Here is a 15,464-nt window from a genome sequence, read left to right as displayed (position 1 = left end):
TCTTGTATGGGCACATGAGCCAGAAAGACGGAGGACGAAGCTTGAGCCCAAGTGGAGTGGGTGGTCAGGTGTGTAGCTGGGACACCAGCTAAGTCATAGCATGCACGGATACATGATGTAATCCAGGATGAGATGCGCTGGGTGGAGACCGGGAGGCCCTTCATCCGGTCTGCCACAGCTACAAATAGCTGAGTCGTCTTTCTAAAGGGCTTCGTACGCTCGATGTAAAAGGGAGTGCAGCTGTTGCTCTTGTCGAGAAGCATGCGGCTTTGAATAAACGACTGGAAGGACGATGTCTTGGTTGACATGGAAGGCAGACACCACCTTAGGAAGGAAGGTGGGGTGTGGTCGCAGCTGTACCTTGTCCTTATGAAACGCTGTATACGGTGGTTCCAAAGTGAAAGCTCTAAGCTCCGATACACATCTCGCTGAGGTTATAGCTACGAGGAAGGCCGTCTTCCAGGAAAGGTACAGGAGTGAGCAGGTTGCCATTGGCTCAAAGGGAGCACCCATGAGCCTGGAGAGGACCAGGTTAAGATCCCACGTAGGAGCTGGCTGTCTAATTTGTGGGAACAGGTGCTCCAATCCCCTGAGAAATCTAGTGACCATAGGATTAGAGAAGATAGAACGCCCGTCCTCACCCGGGCGGAACGCTGAAATAGTTGTCAGGTGCACTCCAATGGATGATATGGCCAAGCCCTGCTGTTTTAAGGACAAGAGGTAGTCCAAACTGACATACCATGGCTGTATGTCCTGTCTATATTGAGGCCTCACTCTTAGAGGTCCAGAGGTTGGCATTTGTCGGTTGTGAGGAATGTTGTGAAGAAAAAGAACACCCTCTTCCTCATTGTCTTCCTCCTCACTAGAGAATGGAGGTGCTATTGGTGACATAGGCTATTCTGGTATTGTGCGCACCAGAGAGCCGTTGGTGCTAAAAAGTGGTGATGCTGGCATGGATAATACTAATATGTCCTTATGATGGAGAAGGTGATGCAGTACTGGTGGTTTCGGTGCCAAAGTGGTTGATGCTGATGGATTCAGCAGTGCAGTCGATGGTGCTGATGGTTTTGGCGGCAATTGGGTCGGTGCTGCTGGCATCACTATTGAAGAGTAGGTCGGTGCCGATGAAGCTGATGGGGCAGGTGATGGTGGCATAGCCTGTGTTGGCAGTTTCGTCTCCTTAAGCGGTGTTGCTGGTGCCGCTATGGAGGCTGTAGGCTTACTCCTGCCTCTCGTCTCTGTGCCTGGGTGCTGGGGATTGGCAGAGGCCATGGTGCAGGTGGTGCTGGAGGATCCCGGTGCCTCATAGGTATTTAGCTGTGGTGCATTCAGTATCGAGGAGAGCGATCTGGCTGGTGACCACTTTGTTTTTGATCGGCTCTCTCTGAGGAGAAGTTGCTGCTTGTTTCCTCAATGAATTTTTGGAGGAGTGAGTCTTCCTCTGAGCAGAAGGTGAGGTCTCTAGGGATTTTTGTGCAGAGGGGGTCTCCTGCCAAGGGTCGGAGGCCAGGTGCAAAGATGACTCCATAAAGATGATTTTGAGGCACATATTCCTGTCCCTCCTAGCTTGAGCCTTCAGGTTGCTATAGTGAGCGCATTTCTGAGGAATGTGCGACTCATCCAAGTAGTGGAAGCAGCAGAAGTGTCCATCTGATATGGGCATGGCATCCCGGCATGACAGGCAGTGCTAAAATCCTGGTAAACAAGGCATAACTGAAAAAATAATGGTTCGTTCCAGGTACAGACACTAAAACGGTCTGTGAAAAAAGAAAAATATTTTTTTAAACTAAAGCAGAAGAGAAGAAAGGAGGTAAGTAACTGACTATTAACTATTTTAACACTAAAACAAGCTAATGTTGTGACATTGCTGGGAGCTCCGTCTCTGGCCGACAGTTGAGAAGGAATTGAGGGGCTCAGGTCGTGTGTGCTTGATGAGGCGCCACGAGACAGGAACAGTGCATACTTGACCCAGATGGCACTGCTGCTGAAATTCTCCAATCAACAGCGCAGGGATGCACCAACACCTGAAGTGGAGCACCCACAGGGACATCACTCGAAAACGAACAGGTAGTTCTGAAGATCATTTATTTATATTACCACAGCGCTGAGGAGCCCTAGTCATGGATGAGGACTCTACTGTATTAGGTACTGTACAAACACAGACCAAAAAGGCAATCTCTGCCACAAAGAGTTTATAACCTATGTTCATGCTCATTGAGTCTCTGGCCTCTCTGCTGAGAATGTGTCAGAATGCTAATGAGTGCCAATTGTGGGGGGTGGTTTTTGGTTAGTTGGATAACTGGACATTGGACTGAGTCCACCAGCTCATTTCAGAGAGATAAGACTTAAATTGACTTTTGGTTACAATTTGCACTAGGGGCTAAAGGCTTGGTGGTCCACTGCCAAGCACATATAGTTAAAGAACCAAATATCTCTGAAAGAGCTAAGTGTTGAGAACAGTAGCTTACCTTACTTTCCTGTGCCTTGTGTCCAACTGACAATAAGACAAGAGGGTTGGGGTTGCTGTTTATCTTCTTTCCTGACTGATAAAGAGGAGAAAGCATAAACTTAATCTTTAGAATATGCTATTACATTTCCCTCTACTTCAATTTCACTCCAGTATTTAATACCCCTCAGCCTTTGAACCCAATCTGTTTTTTTAAATATCAAAATTGTATTCACTCTGCTACATGCATTTTTACTATCCTCAGTATTTAACAGAAAGCATGATATGCACACATTTACATGGTTGGTGGCTTCTTAGCTGCTTAACATACAGCAATGATACAGACTCACCCATCCATAGTAGACTAGTTTAAGAACAGTGCTACAAGCAAGTTGGAGTTTCAGAGTCCTTCCAACTGTTCTCTTGCTACCCTTTGAATGAAACTGTTTGAAAAAGTGCAATCTCCCAACCTTGTAATGAGCATTACAACTGACAGAGCGTCATCAGAACAGTAAAATGAATGTTGCGGTTGGCATGCCAATGGAAGATATGGAGAAAGTGCCAACTCAGGAAGCTTACTTTATGTACAATGCTATAGTATAATTAAACTGGATTTAATACCAGATCATCAACATTTCTTCTTTTTGGGTGGGAAGAATGAAGATGCACTGTAATGTACCTGACAGATATTTCTATAGTTTACCAAATACTCTTTATTAGAGAATCAACCAACTCCCATATCTGAGCCTAGCTAATAGCTGCATAGCATTAGATCAAACTGTAAAAATAAACATTAATTTAGAAAAAAACTATATAAAATAGAAATATTTCTAACGATGTATTTCCATAACACATTTTAGATTGGCCTATCAGATAATAATTTAAACAAGAGAGAAAAGTTAGACATAAACATTAATTATCTCAAGAAGTTGTTAATGCAATTTAAGAAAATAGTATACAAGGTTAATTTATTTTAGATTTTACCCAAAAAAGATTAATGAGATTAGACATAAATTAAACAGAAAAGTTAGTTGAGCCCTACTTAAAACATGGAAGGTCACAAGAATGTACTTTATGATTGAATCACTACTCTTGTTTTGAACTTCTTAAGTATTAAGAATCAGTTCATGTCTCATATTAATCTTCTACAACTGATATTTCCTATAATATGACATGATTCTTATCAGATACATTTTGCTTATTGTCAGAATTTCCTTTAAAGCACAATGTTAAAGGAGTATTCCTTTCATGGACAAATGCTCAATTTCTGTTTTTAAACTTTAAATATTTAGTCCCACCCAAAATAGCTGTAAGTGTTCAAGGAATACAATGAAAATAAGATTAAAATCCATCAACATAGTTAAAGAATGCTTTATGCAGACTTAAATAAGGAAGATTAATTTTGATTTTTTTTTGTTTCACACAATGTTGCCTAAAAATATCTTTTCTTTGTATAAAAATGTAAATAACAATAGAAGCATTAGCAAAAATTCCTATACCTAATACTGACTACACAGTGGCTTTACGTAATCATTTTAGTCCTAATGAAATAAATGATATTGTGCGCATGCCTGCGCACCCACCCACCCACTTGCCTCCATAATATATGCCTTTGGCAGATTGAATTTACTGTTCGCTGGACATGTCAGCATCTAAACATGCAAACTGCTATTTCAACAAGTTTTTCCAATTTCCACTTTATATTCATGCTGTTCTCAAATTATTCTCTAAATCTAATCTCTGGATTTTACATCCAATATGTCTGGGCATGCGCACAATATCATTTATTTCCTTAGGACTAAAATGATTACGTAAAGCCACTGTGTAGTCATAAGGGGGTAGGGATAGCTCAGTGGTTTGAGCATTGGCCTGCTAAACCCAGGGTTGTGAGTTCAATCCTTGAAGGGGCCACTTAGGGATCTGGGGCAAAAATTGTTCCTGCTAGTGAAGGCAGGGGGCTGGACTCAATGACCTTTCAAGGTCCCTTCCAGTTCTAGGAGACTGGTATATCTCCAATTATAAAAAAATAAAAATAATCTGTGTGTGTTTATGTATTTATTGAGGGTAGGGATAGGATACAGAGGGACCTAGACAAATTAGAGGATTGGGCCAAAAGAAACCTGATGAATTTCAACAAGGACAAGTGCAGAGTCCTGCACTTAGGATGGAAGAATCCCATGCACTGTTACAGACTAGGGACCGAATGGCTAGGAAGCAGTTCTGCAGAAAAAGACCTAGGGGTTACAGTGGATGAGAAGCTGGATATGAGTCAACGGTGTGCCCTTGTTGCCAAGAAGGCTAACAGCATACTGGGCTGTATAAGTAGGGGCATTTCCAGCAGATCAAGGGATGTAATCATTCCCCTCTATTCAACACTGGTGAGGCCTCATCTGGAATACTGTGTCCAGTTTTGGGCCCCACACTACAAGAAGAATGTGGAAAATTTGGAAAGAGTCCAGCGGAGGGCAACAAAAATGATTAGGGGGCTGGAGTACATGACTTATGAGGAGAGGCTGAGGGAACTGGGATTGTTTAGTCTGCAGAAGAGAAGAATGAGAGGGGATTTGATAGCTGCTTTCAACTACCTGAAAGGGGGTTCCAAAGAGGATGAATCAAGACTGTTCTCAGTGGTACCAGATGACAGAACAAGGAGTAATGGTCTCAAATTGCAGTGGGGGAGGTTTAGGTTGGATATTAAGAAAAACTTTTTCACTAGGAGGGTGGTGAAGCACTGGAATGGGTTCTCTAAGGTGGTGGTGGAATCTCCTTCCTTAGATATTTTTAAGGTCAGGCTTGAGAAAGCCCTGGCTGAGATGATTTAGTTGGGAATTGGTCCTGCTTTGAGCAGGGGGTTGGACTAGATGACCTCCTGAGGTCCCTTTCAACCCTGATATTCCATGATTCTATGACCCAAAGAATTTTTATAAAAATCAAATCAAGGAAAAGAACATTCTAAATAAATTATTTTTTAAACTTTCATGTAAGAAACAAATAAAAGATAATGCAAGACAAGGATACATTCAGAATATATTTAAAGTGTATTGATTCAACATTAATTCAAAATTGACATGCAACTCCTCAATAGAGAAAATTAGTATTTAAAGTTTTCTATTTTTTAGATCAGTCACTAAAGCAGAGATTCTTAAAGATTTCAGAAATTAACAATAGAGAGACTCCTTTTCATATCATGGTGTCAATGAACATAGTTTTTAAGAACCTGTATATGTAAGTCTTATAATGAGGTGGAGCTCAGTTTCTGATACATCTCCTTAAGGCTTTGATTCTCCAATGAGAATACTCATATGCTTAGAGTCAAGCAAGTACTTTGTTGGGTTGGGAAGAGAGTGCTCAACATCGTGCAGGACTGAGCCCTGGATGGAAACTGATAGCTTCTAGGAAAAACATCCAACTGAAAATGTATCTTAGAAACCCTATAGGACTAAAATATTGTGTTTATTACTTATTTCTGAATAAGTAACCAAGTCTTATTTGGCATGTGTGGGGAGTCAGCTTTGTTAATGAAGTATTACTTTAAATCAGAATTCTAAAGCCAACTGCATCATTTAGTTGATTTAGAGCCGAAATTCCCACAGACCAAAATACTCTGCTTGTCTTGACCATGTCATTTACTTCTTGGTGCTAGGAATTAAATATTCTGGCACTAAATGCATTGCTGACAATAGAAATTCCATCCACTGTTGGCAGAGACATGTTGCAGACATTTGTGTTCTTTCAATTAACTTTGTCACCTTAAATGGAAAACTGTATTAGTTTTACCTTTAGGGCTTTCTGAACAGCAGCCTTCTTCAAGCCATCAGGGTTAAAGTTTAATGGATTATTCTTTTAAGTCAGAAGAGAACATATGAAGGGTTAGTAAGTCATGCAATGAAGCGATTCCACCAGGTTAATTAATTAATGACATGACACAAACAAAAAAAAAATCCCCCCAAAACAATGAAGCAACAATAACCAAGCAGAAGTTACTTCAAAATAGCCCCATAAAGTCTTCTGTTCTTCTCTCCTCTTCTACTACAAGTATTCTGCTTTTAAAATATACTCATTTTCTTTCTATCCTTTTATATTCTCCTGTATCATTTCTGTTGATATACAAAAAGGCACCAAGGTTTACTAAAAGGATTATATGGGGCGCTGCTTTTCCCAAAAGCCCTTTTATACATTGCTCTTTTCTATTATGGGAAAGTATGTTTTCTGAAATACCACAACACAGAAGCTGACACGAAGAAAGATAAATCAAATGGGGATGTGAGAGAACATGCTTTTATGGGAAAATAAATATACACCTCTACCCCTATATAACGCGACCCAATATAACACAAATTCGGATATAACACGGTAAAGCAGTGCTCCGGGGGTGCGGGGCTGCGCACACCGGAGCATCAAAGCAAGTTCGATATAACGCGGTTTCGCCTGTAATGCGGTAAGATTTTTGGCTCCCGAGGACAACGTTATATCAGGGTAGAGGTGTATCATTATTCCAGATATTAGTAAGGCTTAGTTCATTATAAACGTAAGCATTTTCATCTTCTTTTCTTGGTCTTCTTTTTCTTTGCCAATAGACCAATGCAAATATCTTGCATGCTACTAGGAGTGCAACATATTTTACTAGTTTGAACTGAGGATGTGCAAATCTATCAGCAAAAGAAATCTGAGCAGATTTAAGAAATGACAATTCAGCCCTCTGACCATTTTCCACTAACTAAACAAGGTTTCTCATTTTACTTCATTAGTAGTCATACTATCCTTGAAGTGATGCATGCAAACTGTAAAACATTATGGGAAATTTGCATTGCCACCAACTCAGGAGGGGATAATTTTAGGACTTAAGTAAAGGGTTTTTAAATAAAGGAAACAAAAGCTTTCCAGGATTTTGTATCATTCTATTGATTTTCAAGCACAATTTCCCACTGATTGCAATGGGGAGTTCTGCCTAAAAAGCTGTTGCATGTGGCAGCCCAGGAATTAGCACTAGCAGCTTTTCAAACATGCCGCACTTAAGACAGGAAGCAATGCTACCAGTACTTTGCCAAGAGAAAATCTTTCTAAAATTCAAATGCACTGTTGACTAAAATTAAGTGTCAGTTCTTTCTGAAAAGAAGAAAAACAAATTCTTTAATATTCTTGTTGTCATTAAGTCTTTAGCCATATCCTAGCTTTGGAGAGCATGTACTATAGTATTCCTGGCATTCAGTTTAGAAGTTTGTGTTTCAGTACGAATAGATTTCAGAGTGGTAGCTGTGTTAGTCTGTATCAGCAAAAAGAAAGAGCAGTACTTGTGGAACCTTAGAGACTAACAATTTTATTTGAGCATAAGCTTTCCTGGGCTAAAGCCACATCATCAGATGCATGCAGTGGAAAATACGGTAGGAAGATATATATACACAGAGAACATGAAAAAATGGGTGTTGCCATACCAATTCTAACGAGACTAATCAAAGTGGGCTATTATCAGCAGAAGAAAAAAAAACTTTTGTAGTGATAATGAGGATGGCCCATTTCAAACAGTTGACAAGAAGATGTGAGTAACCATAGGGGGAAATCCACCCATTCCAAATCGCTGCAACTTGCCTACTATCAGACCCTCGCTGTGCAGTCTCCCTCACCCTAGCTGAAGGTCAACTAACGCCTTGAACCATGATGACTAATTACTCCCGTGTCTCATAAATCCTTCCTGTGGTCTCAAGTGGGGTTCCAGAAACTTCTGAAGCTCTGAGAGCATTCTTTGGTGATCTATGGAAGATAGTGACCTTGCAACAGTTGTATTAAACTCGGTGCGACTGCTACATGACCTATACAAAGTAAAAATCTAAAGGCAGACATGTTTGCAACCCAGTACTCTGAGCTAAGGAGGACAGTGCATATCAATACTAATAATGGGCACTTTTGAAAATTTTACCCACTAAGTTACTTATAAGCGGAGTCACATTTTCGTAAGTGTCTTGGGCACCTAAGGCACTTTTGAAAAGGGATTTAGGCTCGTTAATCAACTAGCTCCTTTTGTAGATTTTATCCAGTGACTAAAAGGGAGATATACCTGGAAGAGATTCCTATGTGAAGTCACACACTAAAATCTAAAAAGAAGCAATAAAAATAGAAGCTTTTGACCAAAATTCAGCATTAATATTTCCTTTACATCTTTTTTTAAGGTTGTAGAATAATTTTTATTGAAGAAAACACCAATTACCTTGAAATTTTAGTACCAAGAAAATATACTATAGTATATGTTTTTATGCTTAGGATACCTATATACCATGCCTTTTTATTTGTAAACTTAGATATTTAATTGTATTTTAGATTTGATTAGATGAAGTCTAAATATTTATGTACGGTTCATATGAATCTTAAACAGATGGATATTAATTGAAAGGACCAGGCAAACAGCTGTCTTTTGGTCCATCACCATTGTGTTTGGTTTAGATCAAATAAGAGACCACCAGCAACACTTAAATCTGCACATCCTCCTAGGCTTATTCAGCTCTCTCTGGCTCAGGAACTCTGAACCTGAATCCTCACATGGCTTCCAATCTCTAGTTGTTTATAGCAGTGCGTGTATTTAAAGAGTGTGTGTAGTGTAGCTACAGCCATGTCCATCCCAGAATATTAGAGAGACAAAGTGGGTGAGTAATCTCTTTTATTGGACCAACTTCTTTTGGTCTTCTTCAAAGATATTACCTCACCCACCTTGTCTGTTTAAAGATTTAGTCAATATACAAGACTATTCAAATTCAAAGGCAGCCATCAGTTTTCAGTGAACCCTACAGTGTTCAATGCAAGCACAAAGTACTTCTGTCTATACTGCCACTTATGTCAGTATAAGTTATGTTGCTCAGGGGTTGTGTGTGTGACTAAGCCACCCCTTTGAGGGACATAAATTACACTAACCTAAGTGCTGGTGTGGACAGCGCTATGTCAATGGGAGAGCTTCTCCCGCCGACACAGCTGCTGCCGCTTGTTGAGGGTGGATTAAGTAAGTCAGTGGGAGAGCTTTCTCCTGTTGATTTAGAGTGGCTCCACTAGAGAGCTTACAGTGGCACAGCTGCATCGGTGCAATTGTGCTACTGTAAGCTCTCTAGTGTAGCCATACCCTTAGTAAGTGATGGGCTCCAAATGAGGCCATTGCTGGCTAACAAAGACTATTTGAAATAGAGAAAAAGAATCGCAATTGGCATAACAAGGAACATTATGGTGTGAAATAGAATTTACAAGGGACTTTGGAGTTTGGGGAGCACAAAGAGCTACAAAGAACTTTTTATCAAAACCTGAACTAGGTGAGGGAAGATTGCAAGTTCTTATAAATCCTGCTACATCTCATTTTAAGACTGTGACAAAGGAGGTTGGTTGTAATGATTTATTATAGTTTCATTTCTCTGGTACTAAAAGTCAACATTTCATCCACAGTATGCTGATACAGTATGAATTTTATTACTCCATGAATCTAACAATCTAAGTAAAAGCTCTTACTATTTAATAATCTACACATCTTGAGTTTCTTATCATAGAACATAATTTACTTACCAGATACGTTACAATAATAAATGAAATTTTAAATCTCTAAAATGCAATTAAAAGGTAGCACAAAAACAAACGCACACTGGTTGAAACCATGCAGCAAAACAAATTGCATGCTCTGTCATTCCACTATAGAGTCAGTGGCTTTAGTAGAACTAATCCACACTCTGGCAAGTAAATAAAATAAACATATATATAACACCAGAGAACTCACAAATAGTGCTCTATAGAGTGAGGTAGTGTTTTCACAAAAGACTAGTCCCGATGCTCTCCTCTCTTTTAAGTAGCCACACCCAAAGTTTCCCTCGTAGATACTCTTAGGAAGATGGAAATGGAAGGAGAAAGAGAGTGATGGGATTGTGGCAGAATGAATGCACAAGCAGCTTTACTATATAGGAAAGTTAAGGAAAACAGTCAAAAGATTCCAGAATAACTGCAAGATGTAAGTAAATGTTTCCACATCATATAACTTTTCATCAAGTAATCCCACTTCTTTAGCACTGGGTATTTCAATTATATCAGTACATTGTACTTGTATAGTACAGTAACCATGAGAGGATCCCTCAGTGATCTTCAAACATTCTCCTGATTTACCCTGGATATTCCACATTTATGTTTTAACATGACAAGTACTACTAAGTACGTGAAGAGCGACAAGCCCTTTTCTATGCCATTTCCAGTGTAAGATAGAACACATCTAACATCAGTCTTTGTGGAGTCTGAAAAGTTCAAGATCCTTTTCCTCAAATGCAATGCTTTGTAATTCACAATGGGAAGGCAATACCATTAACAAGCCATCTTTGAATGCAAAAGCGACATTTCTTTATAGAGACAGTTATGGCTAGAGATTGAAAAAAATATTGTTAACGGAAAGCCTTCTGACTCACTGTTAAAACTAAATGCCTCTGACTGGAATTACCTACAAAAACAAAAACATTTGGGTCTGACACTAACGCCTTAGATCTGAAATGTACTACTAATCAAGGATAGCATAAGTAAACTTTCCCTGTTCCACATCACTAACAGCTATCAATACTGAAGAGATTCAGTTTCCAACTAACAATTACACAAAATTATTCCATTGATAAATATGTGCACATTGAGAAGTGTCGGACGCCTTTCATGTTTGGTCTTGTAAATATTTTTTCATACCAGAATTAGGGTGGACACACAGAAGACAATTTGCCACCTTTGGGCAATTCCAGAGTAGAAAGACGCTCTTGTTCTTTCCCTCCTTCCCATGTAAGAAATATTCCTGCTAGAACTTTCAAGATTTTTATTATAGCAGACTAAACTGGCATCTACAACAATCTTTTCTGTCTCTCTTTACATGGAGTCTTTCCATATCACTAATAATATTTTTTCACTCATCTGTGAATTCTCTCTACCTTTGTGGTATTGTTTTTGCGATAGGGTATCCAGGACTGAACACAGCAGGAGAGCATACTGTTGATTTATATAACCAGGGGCGGCAAGTTATGCGGGCCTATGGTGCCCGGGCTCCAGCAATGTTCAGGGCCTGGGGGCCCAGCTCCACCAATGTTTGGGATCGGATCTCTCCCCTAGCCCTGCTTGCCACCTCCGCATGCCTCCCCTGAGTGTCCTCCAGCCCCCACTTGTTGCCCCCACACGCCTCTCCCGGGCCCTGGAGTGTCCCTGCCTCAAGCCAGTGGCTGCCCTCTGCACTCCAGGCTGAGCTCTGCTCTGCTCTGCTGGCTCCCAGCATCAACTGCCGCCACAGGGTCTAGTGCCAGGGCAGGCTGCCCCTGCCCCTGCCCTTCCACCTCAGACCCTTCTCTTTTCAGGCAGGACCCTCCACCACCACAGGGCCCTCCCCCCACAGTCACCGCTGCTGCCTCCACCCCCCAGTGAGGTTAAAGTGAGGGGCAGCGGCAGGAGAGGAGGCGCAATGTGATGGCAGCCCCCCGCTCCCCACCACAGGAGAGGCGAGGGGGCTCCCTGGACCTGAGTGGGGCCCTAGGAGCACATGCAGTGACAGTGGTGTGAGGAGAGTGTGCTACCGGGGGGGAGCCCACCTGCATGCACCCCAAACTCCTCATCCCCAACCCCGCCCCAAACCTCTCATCCCCAGCCAGAGCTCTAATCCCCTCGCACCCTAACCTCTGCCCCAGCCCTGAGCCCCCTCCTGCATTGTACACCCCCCAACCCCAGCCCCACCCCATAGCCCTCACCCCTGCACCCCAACCCTCTGCCTGAGCCCCTCTCAAACCCCAAGCCCCTCATCACCAGCCCCACCCCAGAGCCCTCACATTTTTACATTATTTTAAAAAATATATATCAGCTTACAAGGCAGGTGTGGGGGGGGGGGGGACTTGGGCCTGTTCTAGGCACCACCAAAAATTATACAAACCTGCTGCCCCTGTATATAACAGCATTTTTAATATTTTCAGTTCTATTTTCTATTCCACTCCTTATGATCCTAACATTTTGTTTGCTTTTCTGGCAACACTGAAGAACAAGCTGAGGTTATTGCTGAATTGTTGGCAGCAACACTCAGATCTTTTTCCTGAGTGGATAGCAATCCTCAAACTGCAATGCAGAAATGCTCTGGACAGGCGGTATATAGAGAATATCAGCCAGGGTCTATTTTCCTCATTAATGGAGATTAAAGTTAACTAAAGAGAAGGCAGTCCTGTTTGTACTTGGGATAAAAATTCACAATATTCTAGTACGAGGAATCAGTGTTCCCTATCGGATTACGCCTTAAAAGTTTTAACACAATATAAAGATGAATGCTACAAACTCCTACACAGTGAGCTAAAGATATTGTCCCAAAGAGCAGGCAAATCTCAAATTTATTCCTAGATGTAAATTTTTTTTTTAAAAATTCAAATTCTAATCTGACCCTTTTGAGGGAAATCAGACGACATTAGATGAAGCTATTGGATAATTACAGGAATCAGGAATATGAAGAAGTCAGAGTCAGAGTTGAGGCAGAGTCCCCAACAAGTGCCTGGCTACTTGCTGGGGAAGCTGCACTATTATGGAGAAGCAGAGCTTGACGGAAAAGGGGAAAAGAGAAGTAATCTGTTTTGCTGTGTTTTACAATATTTTCTATACATACACACACTCAAAACTTTGAGTAAAACCCAGTAGTTGAACAATTATACACAACAGACAGTAGGGTACAATTTCTCAAAAACAAAAATAGATGGTAGACAAATACTTTCCTAAGTGCTAGAGTATTATAAAATAAAATTAAACTATATAGACAGATTCCAGAGACTTTCCGTTGAGTAACAGGGGTAAATTCTATGCAGATTTATGCCCCATTCATTTCTACTGAAGTAACAAGGTAGCCTTAGTGTGCAAATCCACACATGAAGTTTCCCTTTATAGTCTATACAAACAATTTCCAACCAATTGTTACTTTATAAAAAATACAACCTATGCTGGAGTATTTATGAATGACTTGTGAAATAGTAATGTTTGAGGAAGACAGGAATGGGGATGACTTATTCAGCATGTTTACAGTTACATTTTTCATCTTTCCATTTAAGCCATATTTTAAGTGATGCTAATTTTTAAAAAATTATTAGCTGCATAAATTTTCACTTTTATAATATTTCCTTTTCTTGGTTTGAAAGCCTAATGGGGTTAATGTTTTAGCCAACATCATCGCTACAAAACCAGCTCAACTGCAGGGAAAACCCAATGGTATCCTTCACAATCCAACTTAAGATATCGTTCATTCTGTTCCTGTTATTGTTTACAAGTATGAAAACCACTTCAGTAATCTGTGGCCAACTACAAGATAACCAGCCCTTCCTACTCTTGGGCACCTTTATATATACAGATTTAATTGAAACCTACTGCTCACAAATTTATTCTTCACTATGGAACAGCTCCTAAGCCCAAACATATATAAGTCTGCTTGAACTCAAGGTAAATGGGGGCTGTCCATTTCTCTTTTATAGGCTGGTACATACTATTTTCTTTAGAAAATATTACATAATAAAATATGCAGTCTTGCCAAATCCATCAAAGGAGCATTCTTTTTAAAATTACCTTGATTAAACAGCAGACTTTATTAAATATAGTTAACTACATTGTACTAGTTTCTGAGAGACATGGACCATTACATTATACACGTGAAAACATGAGCAAGGGTGAAAAACATGGCATGTGGGTTAGTGAAGCAGTGCGGCATACTATTAAGCAAGAAGTGCTAGAAGGAAGTAACGGCCACCCAAGTCACTGGCTACTATCACAATATGACTTACTGGTAGATTTCTTGCTGAATCCAAATAGAGAATAAGCAATGCAGAAGAAAGCCCATCATTGGCTTGGTCTTTATCAGCTTTAACGCTTGACAGCACCTAAAATTAAAGAATATACACTAAGTATGTTTCTATACATGCAAATAGTAATACAATGTTAGATCCATCCCTGATTATTTTTTTCTTATGCACAAATACATCAAAACACTTGCTTATAAATAACAGTATTCATAATTAGCAAATCAAATAAAAATGTATATAGTGATAAAAGTTGTAATAAACAATATAGCTCATTTATAAGACAAATTACATCAAGTGTAAGATTAAATATGAGTTCCATCTTCTTGAAGGTCTTCATAGGTAATGTGTGCAATACTATAAAATCATCTGAACTCCAAACACTGCTTTTCCCATATATTTTCTCTGATGTCTAATATAGCTCCTAATTAAATTCAATTAAATAAAACTAATAGCCAGCAATTTTTGCTAAATGAATCCTATTTATTAATATTCTATATAAGCAATTCACTGATAGCAAAACTGTCTCAACTGACAGGAGTTAGGAACTCATTTGTTTCTTACTTCCACATCAGAAGATGCACAAGTTCCTGCTGTTACCTTGGGAGGTAATTTTACACTTTGGCAGGCAGTTCTTTTAGTATGTTGTTAAACACTCAAAAGCTAAATTGAATGGATTTCATGTAGTTATACCAACCTAATTTCCTAGGATAGGCCTGATTGCAATGTATTGGCAGTATTCCCCTGATCATGCCTCTCTTACAGCAAACACAATGTGAAAGTTACTGGGGGCCCACCTTAATAGCTTACAAGCGGCCAGTAGGGGGAAGCAGAAGCCTCATGTACACAGTACCATGAACTTTTGAACTATCCTTTCTCTTCTGCCTCAAAGCAGAGAAATCTTGCTCCAAGCCAGTTTTCACTGACCAGATAACGGTTTCACGGGGTCTGGCAACCACCAATGAAGTGTTAACACGGCTTGGTCTTTGTCTGAATGTGTATAAAGAATCTGTAAAACTTGTGTCAGGCAGAGTCTTCTGTATCTATTTACAGGGCTCTCCTTTCTTCTGCAGAATAAAGCATCTTTTTCTTATCCTTGTCAGGCTGTTATTGGCTCTCAGCTAGGCAGACCCGATATTTCGGTGACAACGAGACACTTTGTATTAAGGAGCCTGAAAAACAGAATTTTTGTGGATTCCCAACTCATGGGGCATGTCGCATCTGTCATGTGA

At 40.2% G+C, this 15,464-nt stretch overlaps 1 protein-coding gene across 2 annotated transcripts in view; it reads right to left on the bottom strand.

Annotated features, from left to right (window-relative positions):
* ESYT2 (extended synaptotagmin 2) overlaps nucleotides 1-15,464 on the bottom strand; it is a 133,846-nt gene that overhangs the window by 14,664 nt on the left and 103,718 nt on the right. Inside the window, exons 13-15 of one of the 2 annotated variants that reach the window (XM_045003352.1) lie at nucleotides 14,218-14,313; nucleotides 6,224-6,286; nucleotides 2,469-2,543 (exon numbers count right to left, since the gene is read on the bottom strand). In XM_045003352.1, the coding sequence (XP_044859287.1) occupies nucleotides 2,469-2,543; nucleotides 6,224-6,286; nucleotides 14,218-14,313 (234 nt within the window). The remainder of the gene's footprint in view (nucleotides 1-2,468; nucleotides 2,544-6,223; nucleotides 6,287-14,217; nucleotides 14,314-15,464) is intronic. The other variant, XM_045003354.1, reaches the window with a different exon arrangement.

This window comes from Mauremys mutica, chromosome 2 (assembly GCF_020497125.1).
Source record: "Mauremys mutica isolate MM-2020 ecotype Southern chromosome 2, ASM2049712v1, whole genome shotgun sequence".
Classification (NCBI taxonomy): domain Eukaryota; kingdom Metazoa; phylum Chordata; order Testudines; family Geoemydidae; genus Mauremys; species Mauremys mutica.
This window is presented reverse-complemented; position numbering and strand designations above follow the sequence as displayed.